The sequence below is a fragment of the Sander vitreus genome, chromosome 5 (assembly GCF_031162955.1).
Source record: "Sander vitreus isolate 19-12246 chromosome 5, sanVit1, whole genome shotgun sequence".
NCBI lineage: Eukaryota > Metazoa > Chordata > Actinopteri > Perciformes > Percidae > Sander > Sander vitreus.
The window spans coordinates 30,358,980-30,373,245 of NC_135859.1; the positions used below are offsets into that span (position 1 = coordinate 30,358,980).

Below are 14,266 nucleotides of genomic sequence, written 5' to 3' on the forward strand. Positions count from 1 at the left end.
AGACGTGGGAAACTCGGGCCAGATTTTGCTAACCGAGTTTCCCAGTTGGTGACGCGTTGTTGACAACTGACGTTTGATGTAGGCGAATTTGGTTCACTGAACATATTTCAATGACAATAAACTTATTTATTGTGGACAAACGCCTCTGCTGAGAAACATACACAGACATAACATGTTTCAAATTATTCATAAATAGGCCTATGTATAAAAAAAACAAACAACACCTTATCAGTGTCCTTTCCCGTTCGTTGTCTGTGTCTGACAACAAGTCCTGGACTCTAGTACTCTATCGCTGTCAATTACTGAAGTCCTATTTCATGAATGCTTGAAAAGTCTGAGTCCAATTCATCAGTGCGCGAATCCAGGGAAAAGCGACCTGAGTCCTTGTCCAGGTCTCGAGTACTCCATCACTGGCAGGGGCTTGCACAGGCTCACTGATCGCTTCTGTTGCTGGACATTCGTAGGATAATGCACGAAAATGTGTGCATGACTTTTCGTAAGATATCGTACGAATGGTTGTATATGTTGTTCTGTATGTGCCAAATTGCAAGATAGAGAGAGAGAGAGAGAGAGAGAGAGCGAGAGAGAGGTGTATCTATTTGTCAAAGATAGTACTACATGATATGTATCTCTGCTGGAAAGAGAACTAACAATATCATGCAGCATGGGGTGAAGCGCTGTTCTCTATACTTGACAATTTGAGAGCAGATAACCACTGACATATTTCTTTACGTGCACAAGGCAACCTGATATCAAAATAGTCTGAATTTGAAAATCCCTGTAATCTTAAACCTTTTCTGCTATTTGTTGTTTGGTGTTTATCCAGACTACATCTTGCCTGACAATGCAAGCAGCAGGAAGACTACTATACAGAAACCTTCTGATAACAACAACTGTAAGAGAAGTTATTAAAGGCTAAATTATATTTTAAATTGGATGACATATTGCAATTTGTGTGTTGGCTTGTTGTTTGCCTCTGTGCCTTCTATCACAAGTGTGAAATGTACAGCTGGTCAAGGTTGTGCATTATCCCTTACATTACTAGTACTGAATCAATACATAGTTAAATGATGCTGAATGTAGGGCAGAACGTGTCACTGGTCCAGTTTTAATGCACACTTAAATTAATATAAACATAGACCATGGGGTCAAACACAAATATTAACACTGTCAAATCCAACGACCATGACGATGAAAGGCCTTCATGACAGACATTAAAAGCATCATAATCAACATATCGACCTTTACTTCATGTTTCATCAATCCCACGAGCCCCCAAAAAAATCCCCTCCTGATCAGCGTGTTGAGAAGCTCTGAATGACATGAGCATCATTGACGACTGAACTCCAGCTCTCATCCCGCAGGGGACCGGCTACCAGGAATCCGACCAGATGGGTCAATTGTTAAATCAATGCAATGCTTCAGCTCTGACTCTTGTCCTCTCCCCCCCTCCCATTAGGAATACTATGACAAGGGAGAGCACATCATCCGGGAGGGAGAGGAGGGCAGCACCTTCTACATCATCGCGCAGGGAAAGGTAAAGCGTCTTACACATTGTAACAGACAACGTGAACATCCATGCAAACACACACAAGCACATCATTTAGTTCATCATTTATGTCAGGACCCTCAAACTGCAACTCTCACTGTTCACAAATTTTACCTTTAATCCTAAACCTAACCAAAATGTCCTCACTCATCTGTCTTTCAAAAAGACACGTTACCATGTTTGCACAAGGAGAAAAATATTGTTTGATTTCATTTCTTTGCCAAAAAAAAGTTTCCGTTATCTCAGTGGGTCTCCGGACATTCAGGGACTCCACTTAAGAATATTTGAAGAATAGCAGCTCTTTAATGACCAATTTAATAGCTGCAAAATGCATGAATAAATTACTGCCTTTGCACAAAAAATACTAATTTAAAAAAGACTGAGCATGGGTGTAGACCCTAGCAAACACGGCTCAGTGAAGCTGTACAGTGCTTTAAATCGAATGCTAACATGCCAGTGTTAAGCAGTTATAATGTTTTCGGTTTCCTTTTTAGTTTAGCTTGATTGCATGCTACATTTGACTCAAAATCACAAATGTGGACCACCTGGTGGCGTTAGATGAAAAGTCAGGGGATATCCAAAGTCATTAGGATTCATTCTGTGGGAACGATGAATGTCTGTACAAAACTTCATGGCAATACATCCAATAACTGGGGAGATATTTCAGTCTCAGTGTGGTGGACATACTGACATTTTTTATGTCTAGAGCCACACCGCTCGCATGGCTAAAAAACAATAATTACACAATCAAGTGAAGAACTTCACTATGTGGAGAGTCAACAACATGTTCAAATATATCCAATACAGGAAAATTCAGCTATTTCTTTGTTACAGTTTTTGCCCTTACTCTCATTGGTGATGATAACACTTTACACATGGGCTGCACTGCGGAGATTTCGGAGACGTTTTGGACTCTGCAACAATGACACTCATTAGGGCTGGAGACACAAGCCTTAATCCTGTCCTTATGACAACAATAAAAAATAAATCCTCTAGTGCCTTGGTTAGACTATACTGTGTGACGTCTCTATTGCACCGATAAGGATGCAGCTCCAGTCTTTTCAGCAAAGGCTTTTCTCATCAGTTAACATAAGTGTTGGAATGAAAGGCCACAGAAATACCACTAGCCTCCCCAAATCTTGCAGGACACTGGAATGCTGTCTGCTTCTGCTTTCATTCTTCCTCTATCCTCTTCACTTTGGCTTCCACATGAGCGTAAACAAAACTGCTGACTCACTATCTGTCTTATCTGTCTTGTTTCGACTTGCCTCCTGTCGCTGCCTCTTGGCCAGGTCATCATTGTAATTGAGAATTGGTTCTTAATTGACTTATAAATAGAGGTAAAATAAAAACATTTATTAAAAAACTGCATATGACAATGATTAGAGCAGGTAGGCCTATGCCATCCTGCAAGTACATCTGCAATTTAATGGCTGAGAATCCTGGTTGCTGCTTTGAATGCCATCCAACCAACCCTTGAACTAATTGATGCATTGACTCAAATGCTTAGGATAATTTCCGTTTTTATTTTTTAGAAAATAGTATCATAGTTGTATAACTGACTCCATGTTTGAAATAATGCTTAAAAGGTTATCTTCACTAATAGAAATAAAAGCCAAAAGACAAGTTCAAATACAAACAAAATACAGGGATTTTCCTTCAATAACAGACCAGTTTAGGCGAACATTCCACCAAAACAATATGTTGGTCAAACTGTATTAGAGTCTGGGAGGTGTGGGACAATGACTCACCCGCCCGTCTGTCTGATAAGTCAGCAACCTGACACCGGGGAGCGAGGGGAGATGGAGAGGGGCCAGAGCTCAAAATGCCATTATGAGCCGATGTGAGACAGCAGCTCCTCAGCACTAAGCTAACCAAACCAGAGAGGAACACATGTTGTTTGGGAGAAAGGGGGCTAATACAGGAAATGGCTCTACTACCCGTCACCCCCCCCACCCACCCCCCCGACCAGGGAGGGAAGAAAGTCTAAGAGCGACTGCCACCAGGAAAAACATGGGAAGTAGAGGTCACTGAGGCCAAACGGGACACTTCGCTAAAACACACCCTGGCCGTTACCGCTGTGATGTCATGTCGGCATTTCTTCGGCAGGATGGTGCCACGAGTGGGTTGTTTGACCTCGACCGGGGCGGGCCACTGGTTTTTAAAGCCTTGCAAATTAAGCAGAAGTTTCACAACATCCCGGCCGCTGGAGAACTATTGTTGAAAACTGCACGACGAGCTGCAGAACAAACAGAGGCAGCCGATTCAAACCCTCTTTCAATAAACAGTGTTTTCCCTAGGTTTGTGGAAAATGTAGGTGCACATATTTGGCTTGGGGTTTAGGGGTCCTCGCTCAAGAACATTTTTTTTTTTTTTTAATAAAGAATATGCAATTTCACATCCTTTTAGACCACAATTATATTATCATATCTGTGTCTAAAACATTGGAAAAGCTAGAGCAGATAATAAATAACACATGAAAAGCTTGAGGAAAACACTTGCTAAAAAAGTCCACTGGGGACCAACTACACTTATTAGATGTGAGAAAAGTAATTTAGTTAGTTTTGATGCTCACATTAATTTTACATTTATTTGGGTGCTGCATCTAAGCCTTATAATGGTAGGAAATGTTTCTATTTTGACAGCATGTCAAGAAAATATAGTACATCAACTCCACTTATACTCATAGCCATCGTGTTCCAATTACTATGATTGAATATGTCAATTTTTCTAATTTCTCAGGATTCTAACTTTTTACAATGTGTGTAAAAATATTTGGAGAAAATTAACAGCACCTGTAAAAGCTACAGCTGTGAACTGGAGACGGCAGTGTGAAGAAGTAAAATGTGCTCTAATGATCCAGCTGACTGTGTTGTGCAGGTGAATGTGACCCAGACCACCGAGGTCCACAAGCTGCCGCAGATCATCAACATGCTGCAGAAGGGAGACTACTTTGGAGAGAAAGCCCTTATAAGGTGAACACAAACATCAAACACTACCACAGATTGTCATTTTACTCTGCTTCTGTTTCTTTTTTGGTGGAAAGAAACCTTGGTTTTAAGAGCCAAGTCATGTTTATTTATACTTTTCAAAATCACAAATTTGTCTCAGAGGGCTTTACAACCTGAACAACAAAAATAGGATACTCTCCATCTTTTGGCCCTTGATTCAGGTAAGGAAAATCTCCACAAAAAAACACTAACAGGACAGAAAAAAATGATGTGAAGAAGCAGGGCTTCTGGAGAATATGCAGCCTTTTGGAAAAATCTGCACAATAGGCATTGTGCTGTAACTGTATTAACATATCTGTAGTCTCATCTGCTGCAATCGGCTGCCTTACCTGTCAATCAGTACTGCATTTTGAATCTTTTTCAAAATGTTTCAAATATTGATTCACAGCTGTGAATGTGCATTAAATACAACATGCTCTCCTCATCCTAAAATCATAAAAGCAGTGGGAGGAGTCAGAAATGTGCGTGTTTCTCTTTCAGTGATGATGTCAGGTCAGCTAATATCATCGCCGATGAGGACGGGGTAGAGTGCCTCGTCATCGATAGAGAGTGAGTATACTCATCCATTTGAAGTTTTCTGGACACTCACAAAATATTGTTCCCTCTGAAACAGAAGGTTGTCAAGAAGCACATTAGATGTACAGTTGTTAGGACAACCAGAGCTTTTTGGGCTTTCCTGCCCATCTTATGTTGTAACTGAATTAAGTTATGACAGATAATCTGACAAAAAAAAATTATAAAAATGTTATGGCTGTTTTGAGTGGTGACTTACGTAGGGTGGGCATTATTATGTTGTGCTTTTTTAAAGATTATTTTTTGGGGCATTTCTACCTTTAATGGACAGGACAGCTAGGTGAGAAATGGGACAGAGAGGGGGAAGACATGCAGGAAATTGTCACAGGTCAGACTTGAACCCTGGACCTCTGCATCGAGGAATATACCTCTATGTATATGTGCGCCCGCTCTACCAACTGAGCCAACCCGGCCACAATGTTGTGCTTTTTCTAATCTTAAGATTTAATATACAAAGTTGTGTTGCCTAAATTATCATTATGATCCATAATCAGTTCTGACAAATGTGTGAATGCCATGCTGAAAATGTTTGATATGTCCTCCCATTACCCTGCAGTCTGATGTGATTCACAAGTACAACATAATCATATATAAATCATAACCTTCCTTAGGAAACATACAACAGGGTATTTTGGTATCTTTCAGCTGCTGTCAACAGAGTGAAAGACGTTTTTATCATGTTCTGATTTCCTCATGTAATATGCATCTTTTAATCTCAGTGTAAGCGTACATGTCAGTTAAATCAAAGTTGGGGTTATGAAGCCAACATTCCAGTGGTTGCACTGTGACGTGCGGTTTTTTGTTTTTTTTCTAGGACATTTGATCAGACAGTGGGCACCTTCAATGAGCTGCAGAGGTACCTCCAAGGCTACGTGGCAACACTTGATCGTGACGACAAGAAGAGACATGCCAGGTAGGTGCAGCGGCGTGCGCTCAGGACTGCATAGTGAACAAAAAGCTGCGTTACACGTTTGGTCAGAATGAAACAACTTAAAGGGTCCCAACAAAAGTCATTTTAGTGACAGTGAAAATACAAACATAATTGGAAATCCATACTTGTTATTGGTTGGTTAAAATGAAGCCCCTCGGCTGTCCTCATCCAGGAGGTCCGTATCGCGCCACCAGAGCCAGCCGCTGTCGCCAGACGTCATCCAGTTGAAGGACCTTGTGGCCGTGTTTCCTCAGTCCAGGCCCTTCGACCACCTGGAGCTTGTCGCTACTCTCGGGGTCGGCGGCTTTGGACGAGTAGAACTGGTGAGACCTGAAGCTACGAATCGTTATTGATTTTTCATTTTGCCTATAAGTAGTCTATATCGACAACATTTCATTTCCGGGATTGTTCAGATTTCTGAGGACTATGGTTAACTGCTCCTCAGATCTCTGCAGGGTCTGTCCAATCTGAGTTTTCTGTTGGAAGACTAAAACCATTGCCATTTACATTTTTTTTACATTTCAACTACTTACTTTTTTGTTAATTTAGCCTTTAGGCTTAATTGAAAACAAAAAAACTAGTTATGCTGCATTAACCCTTAGAGAACAGCTAGAGCGTTCATTCTTTTGCAGCAGAAAGCTAAGGCTTTACATTGTACGCTCGTGATGACGCTATCACTTTACGTGAGGTCCTGTGCAAAACCGCATGACACCATTCTATTGCAGAGGAAAACTATGAAAACACCTTTACACTCTGATAAAAAAGAGCATATCTCAAAAACTAAAAAATGTACATAGTTCAAATAACTTATGGAGTGTTCAAAAATATTTTGTTCATATTTCTACATTTAGAAACTTTTGGATAGTAAAATTTCACTACTTTTATTAATTATTATGGTTTATTGACTTACATAACCTTTTAGCTTAGGTTGTACTGATTTTAGGGATATGAAGCATTCAAAGATATTCCAAGAAATGACATCACAATAAGCAAAAACACCAGTGCAATCACTGGCAGATCATTTCTATTGCTGAGTTCAAAGGGTTAATGCATTACAGAGTTACCAAAATCCCATTTTACAAAGACAAAGAGGTAATTATCACTGCGCATTAGTGATGTTTTGTTGTTGAAAGATCTGATATATGCAACTATTGTTTTAAAACAGACTTGAACATTTGCAAACCTATCTTTTTACCTATCTGTTATTAATTACAGCTGTGCTTTTCCTGCTGTGACAGGTGAAAAAGTCTGTTGGTCTGACATCCCACTCTGGTATTTCCATCTGCAGGTGAAGGTGCAGAACGAAGACGTCACCTTTGCACTGAAAGTCATCAAGAAGAAGCACGTCGTAGACAACAGGCAGGAGGAGCACATCCACTCGGAGAGGAAGATCCTTGCCGAGGCGCGCTCACCGTTCGTTGTCAAGTCAGTCCTCCTGCTCAGCCTCCAAACCCATTTCCATTTTTTATCCTACATGATGAAGCTCTGCTCCATTAGTCTAGGAACACAGTGCGCCCGCTTATTAGTTTTTGATGACACAGTTGCAGCCTTGAGCTGATTGCATCTTCTCAGTGGGGTAGAATGGCAGGGGATATTAAGATGTCCGCTACAAAAATGTAGTTATTTGTTATGAAATATTGCAGCAGTAGCTTTCCCCCCCCCCTTTTGTGAGATTACGATGATCCGATTTTCAGTGTATGCCGTGGAACAGACTCAGATATTGCCGATATTAAAGCCATTCTTCACCTTCTGAAACGCTCCTCCTGTTCATCTCCTCTTCATGCACTCCATGTATTTATTTGACCTATTTCACATGTTTTAACTGTTATCTCTTCATATTTCTAATCTGTTTTCAAGACTGATATAAGGTGATCTAAGATTTAAGACCATGTAGAGTGACAGCGTAGTGGAGTGCATCCGCTCTGCTGTCTCAAGTGTCTTTGAGTGCGATATTGAATATGTACATGCTCCTGGGTTGCTATTAGAAATTTACTTTGAACACATTACCATAAGGGTCAATTAAAAATCACATTAGTTCACAAATGAAGCAATAATTAAAACAGGAATGTCTTTAAATATATTATAGTACATTGCAATAATAACCAACTGGGGCCGCATTAATTCATTTTAGCATCCTGCTTACTGTTTATGATCTGTTTTGCATCATTAGTTCTCACACTGCTGCTTTTTTTTTATGTAGTTTTAGTTTACTGTTTAAGCAAGTGATTATTTAATTAATTATTTATTATTATTAATTATTTAATCTGATAGCACTCTACTAATTTTACTGTGATAATACCTATTAATTATTAATTATCACTATTAATGATAATAGTACCGGGAGCGGTACGTGCCTGGCCAATAAACGCTATTGAAGGGCGGGTCTTGGCGTGGCGGTACAGGAGCCGCTGCTGAAGGCTTCCCTGCGGACTGCAAACGTGTGACGGTCAGGAAGACGTTTTGGCAGGGGGAAAAACTGATCAGAAAATGTAACGGAACGTTGTAGAAATGTAGTTGAGTAGAAAGTATAGATAATTGCTGCAAAATGTAACGAAGTAAAAGTCAAAAGTATCCACTATTGATTGTACTTAAGTAGATACGTGAACAATGTACTTAAGTACAGTAACAAAGTATTTTTACTTCGTTACATTCCACCACTGGTATGTATACACCCAATTAAACAAGGCAAATTTACGGTGGCCCTGAAGTGCAAATCACAACAGCAAATAGAAAAACGCAACAGCAAATCATAAAACACAACGGCAAATAGGAAATCAGAACGGCAAATATGAAAACACAACAGCAAATATGAAAACACTACAGCAAACATGAAAACACGACAGCAAATAGGAAAACACGACAGCAAATAGGAAAACAAAACGGCATTAACTTCTACCGGAAAAGGTAGGGCCTATCTAGCAGAGGACGGAGCCTCCTGATTGGACAGACGGACTGTCTCTCTGTTAAAAGTAGGTGCTTTTCCGTGTTTTTCACCTCTCCTTCCTGTTAAAAGACAGACAGTCCGTCTGTCCAATCAGGAGGGTCCGTCCTCTGCTAGATAGGCCCTACCTTTTCCGGTAGAAGTTAATGCTGTCGTGTTTTCATATTTGCTGTCGTGTTTTCCTATTTTCTGTTGTGTTTTCCTATTTGCCGTTGTGTTTTCCTATTTGCTGTCATGTTTTCATATTTGCTGTCGTGTTTTCCTATTTGCTGTTGTGTTTTCCGATTTGCTGTTGTGTTTTATGATTTGTTGAAGTGTTTTCATATTTGCTGTCGTGTTTTCCTATTTGCCGTCGTGTTTTCCTATTTGCCGTTGTGTTTTATGATTTGTTGAAGTATTTTCATATTTGCTGTTGTGTTTTCCTATTTGCTGTCGTGTTTTCATTTTTGCTGTCGTGTTTTCATATTTGCTGTCGTGTTTTCATATTTGCTGTCGTGTTTTCCTATTTGCTGTCGTGTTTTCCTATTTGCCGTTGTGGTTTATGATTTGCTGTTGCGTTTTTCTATTTGCTGTTGTGATTTGCACTTCAGGGCCACCGTACAAATTCCATGTCGTTCCACTACTGTGGCAATAAACTGCGTTCTGATTCTGACATGAAGGCCAAACATTTTACTTTGAGTCTTAACTTGTCTGTGCTTCTCTTACTCCAGACTGTATCGCACATTTAAGGATAACAAGTATGTGTACATGCTGCTGGAGGCCTGTCTGGGTGGAGAGATTTGGAGTCTACTCAGAGACAGGTACAGTAGGAGAGACCAACCACTTACTAATGCTGTTACACTTTTGAAAACCTCACAAAATCACAACATTTAACTTGCTGTCTCTGAAATACCAGCTTTTCCACAGCATTGTTATTTTATTTCTGGCTTGTTGGGTAAAGTGATATTATTACTGTCAGGTTACCATCTAATGAGGGACTTATCCTGGCTTGCAATAAAGAATCTCATGTCCAGTCATTATAAATCATTGAATAAGAGCTGCCTGTAACTGTTTAGTTGCATTTGTGTAATGAGACCACTTCTCCTGCTTCTCTGCCTCCTGAACAGCATAGAATCTGACTCTGCTTGTCAGCAAAAAAGTTTAAATTGGTCTTTTTTTTTGTCTTTAGGGGAAGTTTTGATGAGCCCACTGCCAAATTCTGCGTTGGTTGCGTCACAGAGGCTTTCGATTACCTCCATCGCAAGGGTGTCCTCTACAGAGACCTGAAGCCAGAGAATCTCATGCTTGATACCGAGGGATACGTCAAACTGGTGAGCGATTGAACATATTCTGTCTTGAAAACATGAAACAACTGCAACCACTGCTGGCAGGATGTTTCTCTCAAATTGTTCTTAGATCCTCATTGTAAAGAGTTTGGGTAACACTTTTTATGAAGCCTGTCTCTATAATGCATTATAAACACAGTTATAATGTCTTGTAATCTGCTTAAGTATAGTTATAAGCACTTATGAATAATCATAATGCTTTATAACTATAATCATAAAGCATTTTTATAATGACTTATATAATGCATTATAAACACAGTTATGAATTTATAATCTTCTTATAACTAAAACTTTATTGAGCGTTATGAGCAGATTATAAACTCATTTTAACTCTGTTTATAACACATTATAGAGACAGGCTTCATAGAAAGTGTTACCAGAGTTTGATCTGTGATGACAAGTTTGTAGTAGTTCTGAGTAGTCAAGTCTAGTCACAAATTTGCATTGTGCAATTGGTTGACAATTACAGAAGTCTACAGCTTCAATGTCACAAAGCTCAACAGTTCTTTCTAGCTTTTTTGTATATCATTGCTTGTCTTTATTAACTTTACACTGACTGTAGTATTTGTTGTAGTATTATGTAATGATAAAGATAAAACTATGTATTCATCAGAGGTTTTATGAGATCTAAAGAAAGCCAATAAGTACCTCAGTGTTACTCAATAAAATCACAGGCCTCAACGGCTCCTTAAAGTCAGTGGCCATTTTTAAATGTATTAAAGTTACTACAAGGAGTTTTTAACTAGTTATGAAACCGTCCTAAATTCAATACTGATGCCTCTATACGACCTACATCAGCAAACAAGACCATCAGCGAGAATATTGGCTATTCTATATAGTAGAATATATATAAAGTTATTAGTAATACCACTGGGTCCAATTCCCCGCGAAATCAGACACACTGATTTATGGCATGCAGCTTCAACAGAAACTCCTTCAGCTCAGACTCCACCTGGAGCTCAGATTCCTGGCCAAATTGCTGGGCCCGCTGGAGAACCAGAACCAGGACTGAGCGGGGTAGACTATCAGACCCTGCTGCAGTAAAATTAGAGTTTTTTTAAAGGGAGTCTGGCAGCTGCAGATCTTTACGACCAACGCATTCTCATGAATGGGCTTGTAGGATGTTGTACGAAAAGTTATGCATGCTCAAATGTATGATACAAAAACTAGGAGACAGACGGCTGGTCACGTGACATGGGCTACAGAGCTCCGTGCCACAGAGCCGTGTTGCTAGCTGTTTAAGCCGCTACAGAGCTTCGAGACGCTCTGTAGCGTCTCAAAGCTCTGTCGCAGCGGCAGTTAGTAGATGTGTTTAGCCGCTACAGAGCTCTGCGACACCGACTGCGGTGCTCTGTATGGTGCTCAGCATGGTGCTCGATCAGGTCAGCGATAGTTGGTGGTTCAGTTACCCGAGAATAGGTGACTGATCACCGGGTACAGAGCACCGTGAGCTGAGATTACGGTTAAGTTTATGCAAGAAAACGTGAGTTATGCGGTGACGGAAGTTACGTTTTCAGCACCGAAACGACTAGTTAAGTTGAGGAAAAAGATCGTGGTTTGTATTAAAACACTCCCAAGGAACACGCATTTCCTGGGTGAAAGTCATTTGTTTTCCCCAGGAAGCAAACTCGGCATACGAATTACAGTGCTGATCTTTTAGTAGCTTTTCGAACGTATGGTTTACGACAAAAGGTAGCGGTGCTCTTGGAAACACTACCGCTTTTGTCCACAGGGGCCGTCAAAATCAACACAAAATTAAAGTTCCTTGTAGTAACATTAAGGTATTTTTATGGGAATGGTCTAAAAATTCCCCAATGGACTTTTTAGAGTTAAGTGTTCAACTCTGCCATCCCAGGTTGACTTTGGTTTTGCCAAGAAGATCAGATGCGGCCAAAAGACCTGGACCTTCTGCGGGACACCGGAGTACGTGGCCCCTGAGATCATCCTCAACAAAGGCCACAACTTCAGTGTAGACTTCTGGGCTCTGGGCATCCTGGTGTTTGAGCTCCTTACTGGCAGGTCAGTCGTCTGTGCATCCTGTCTGCAGCAAGGCTTTATTTGAGTAAAGTACCTCATAATGATCCTTCCTCTGTTTGTCACTTCAATCTCCTTCCTGATTTGCAGTAATTGTTGTTTGCTGACTTGATCAGAGTGCTGCTGAAAAGCTTCGCTCCGACAGACCTCAGCTAAATCAAAGAGGCTAAATCTCTGCCTTTTTCCCCCCCTCCACTCAGTCCTCCGTTCTCAGGGAGTGACCAGATGATGACGTACACTTTCATCTTGAAAGGAATCGAGAAGATGGACTTCCCCAAGAAGATCACAAAGAGACCCGAGGACCTCATACGCAAGCTGTGCAGGTACAAGATCACATGGGCAGAGCAACATTCAAAAGTAAAGCTAATAAATCCTCCAATCCACAATTTCTACTACTTTTACTGAGCCACCAAATTTCACAGAACAGAATTTGATGATGGCTGATGAACTGACGTGTAGAGAAGACAAACTTTAGGATAGCGATCCAGACCTGCTTTAGTCCAGGTACCTGAGATGGGAAAGGATTCTGAACCATGTAATCCAGTCAATTTGCCTTTGAGCCTTAAATTCAATTAAAAGCCTAAATCAAGAGGCGGCAGTGCCTTTAAATGTCTAAGCACTTGGACTTTACCTGGACAACAAAATGGCAATCAATAATGAATATAAATGTCCAGTATTTGAACAAAGCAAGCAAGACAATAGAAAAAGAAACTCAAAGTTTATTTGGATCTACACCATCTACTTTACAGGCGGAATCCCTCAGAGCGAATGGGCAACCTCAAAAATGGAATAACTGATATCAAGAAGCACAGGTAAGTAGGGACTGACTCATTGTGTTGCTGATCTCAGTGGGAAGATTAGCCGAGCTATTAGCACTGATTGAACATTATGAATGTGGGCCAGTGGTTTATGACCACAGCAATTAGATAATCACTGAACACACTGTACAAAAACAGTAGGATGTAAGCATATTCAAAGGCTTATTACATTATTGGACTTCACACAGTCTTTCTTCACTTAACTTGCTTTTTTGAGTGAATATGAAGGCTGAGAGAGAGAGATACAGGAAGGTATACAGTAAGGTCATAAAGTAAAGTATGTTATTTTAAGGCCTTTGAACTGATAAAGGCTCTTACTCTTCACACTGGGCCTCTTTTAGCCAAGCATATTACCAGGAATAAGGGGTCATGTTCAAGGCTCCTCTGTAACACTGTAACATCCGAGGGGAAATTGGTCAGGGAAAGTAGTGGTGTCAACCTTTGATTTAAAAAATGTGTCTCTTATGTGTTTGTACTGGCAGAGTCAGATTTACTTACAAACATGTTTTTATGTGCTCCATAATGTGTCTGAAGGTGGTTTAACGGCTTCAACTGGGAGGGACTGAAGGCGAGGACTTTACCATCTCCACTGAAAAGAGAAGTAAGTTTATGTTTATTTGTTTCACAGACATAAAATACAAATTACATTGAAGAAATACAAAATACATGTGAGGGTGTGGTAGAAACCTGTAATGGCTTATATAACCACACCCTAAGGACATACCAAGTGTAGATATACTAATCAAAAATACATTTCCAGTATAGATATTAATCCAAAGTTGTCTTTGCAAAGTTCTAATACAAACCAGTCCAAGAAGAAACTTTATTTGCAAAAATGGCAAATGTTGCAGTGAAAAAAGCGTCACTATACTATGTGTACGGTATGTAAATTTAAAGCCATTAAATACTGTGATTTTATTTTATTTTATTAGGATCCCCATTAGCTGATGCAGAACATCAGCTTTTCTTCCTGAGGTCCACACAAAACATAAAACATGACAACAGATAAGACGTTTTCAGACAAAACAACCACATTAAATAAAAATAAGAATAGTATAACTAACAAAGTTCTTTCTCCCAAACA

The 14,266-nt window shown here is 40.0% G+C and overlaps 1 protein-coding gene across 1 annotated transcript in view; it reads left to right on the forward strand.

The window, feature by feature from the left end:
- Positions 1-14,266, forward strand: part of prkg2 (protein kinase cGMP-dependent 2) — a 31,617-nt gene that overhangs the window by 16,656 nt on the left and 695 nt on the right. The window contains exons 6-17 of the mRNA XM_078249816.1: positions 1,460-1,537; positions 4,430-4,524; positions 5,041-5,109; positions 5,948-6,046; positions 6,237-6,387; positions 7,353-7,489; positions 9,716-9,805; positions 10,174-10,315; positions 12,186-12,349; positions 12,565-12,687; positions 13,114-13,176; positions 13,717-13,783. Of these exons, the coding sequence (XP_078105942.1) occupies positions 1,460-1,537; positions 4,430-4,524; positions 5,041-5,109; positions 5,948-6,046; positions 6,237-6,387; positions 7,353-7,489; positions 9,716-9,805; positions 10,174-10,315; positions 12,186-12,349; positions 12,565-12,687; positions 13,114-13,176; positions 13,717-13,783 (1,278 nt within the window). The remainder of the gene's footprint in view (positions 1-1,459; positions 1,538-4,429; positions 4,525-5,040; positions 5,110-5,947; positions 6,047-6,236; positions 6,388-7,352; positions 7,490-9,715; positions 9,806-10,173; positions 10,316-12,185; positions 12,350-12,564; positions 12,688-13,113; positions 13,177-13,716; positions 13,784-14,266) is intronic.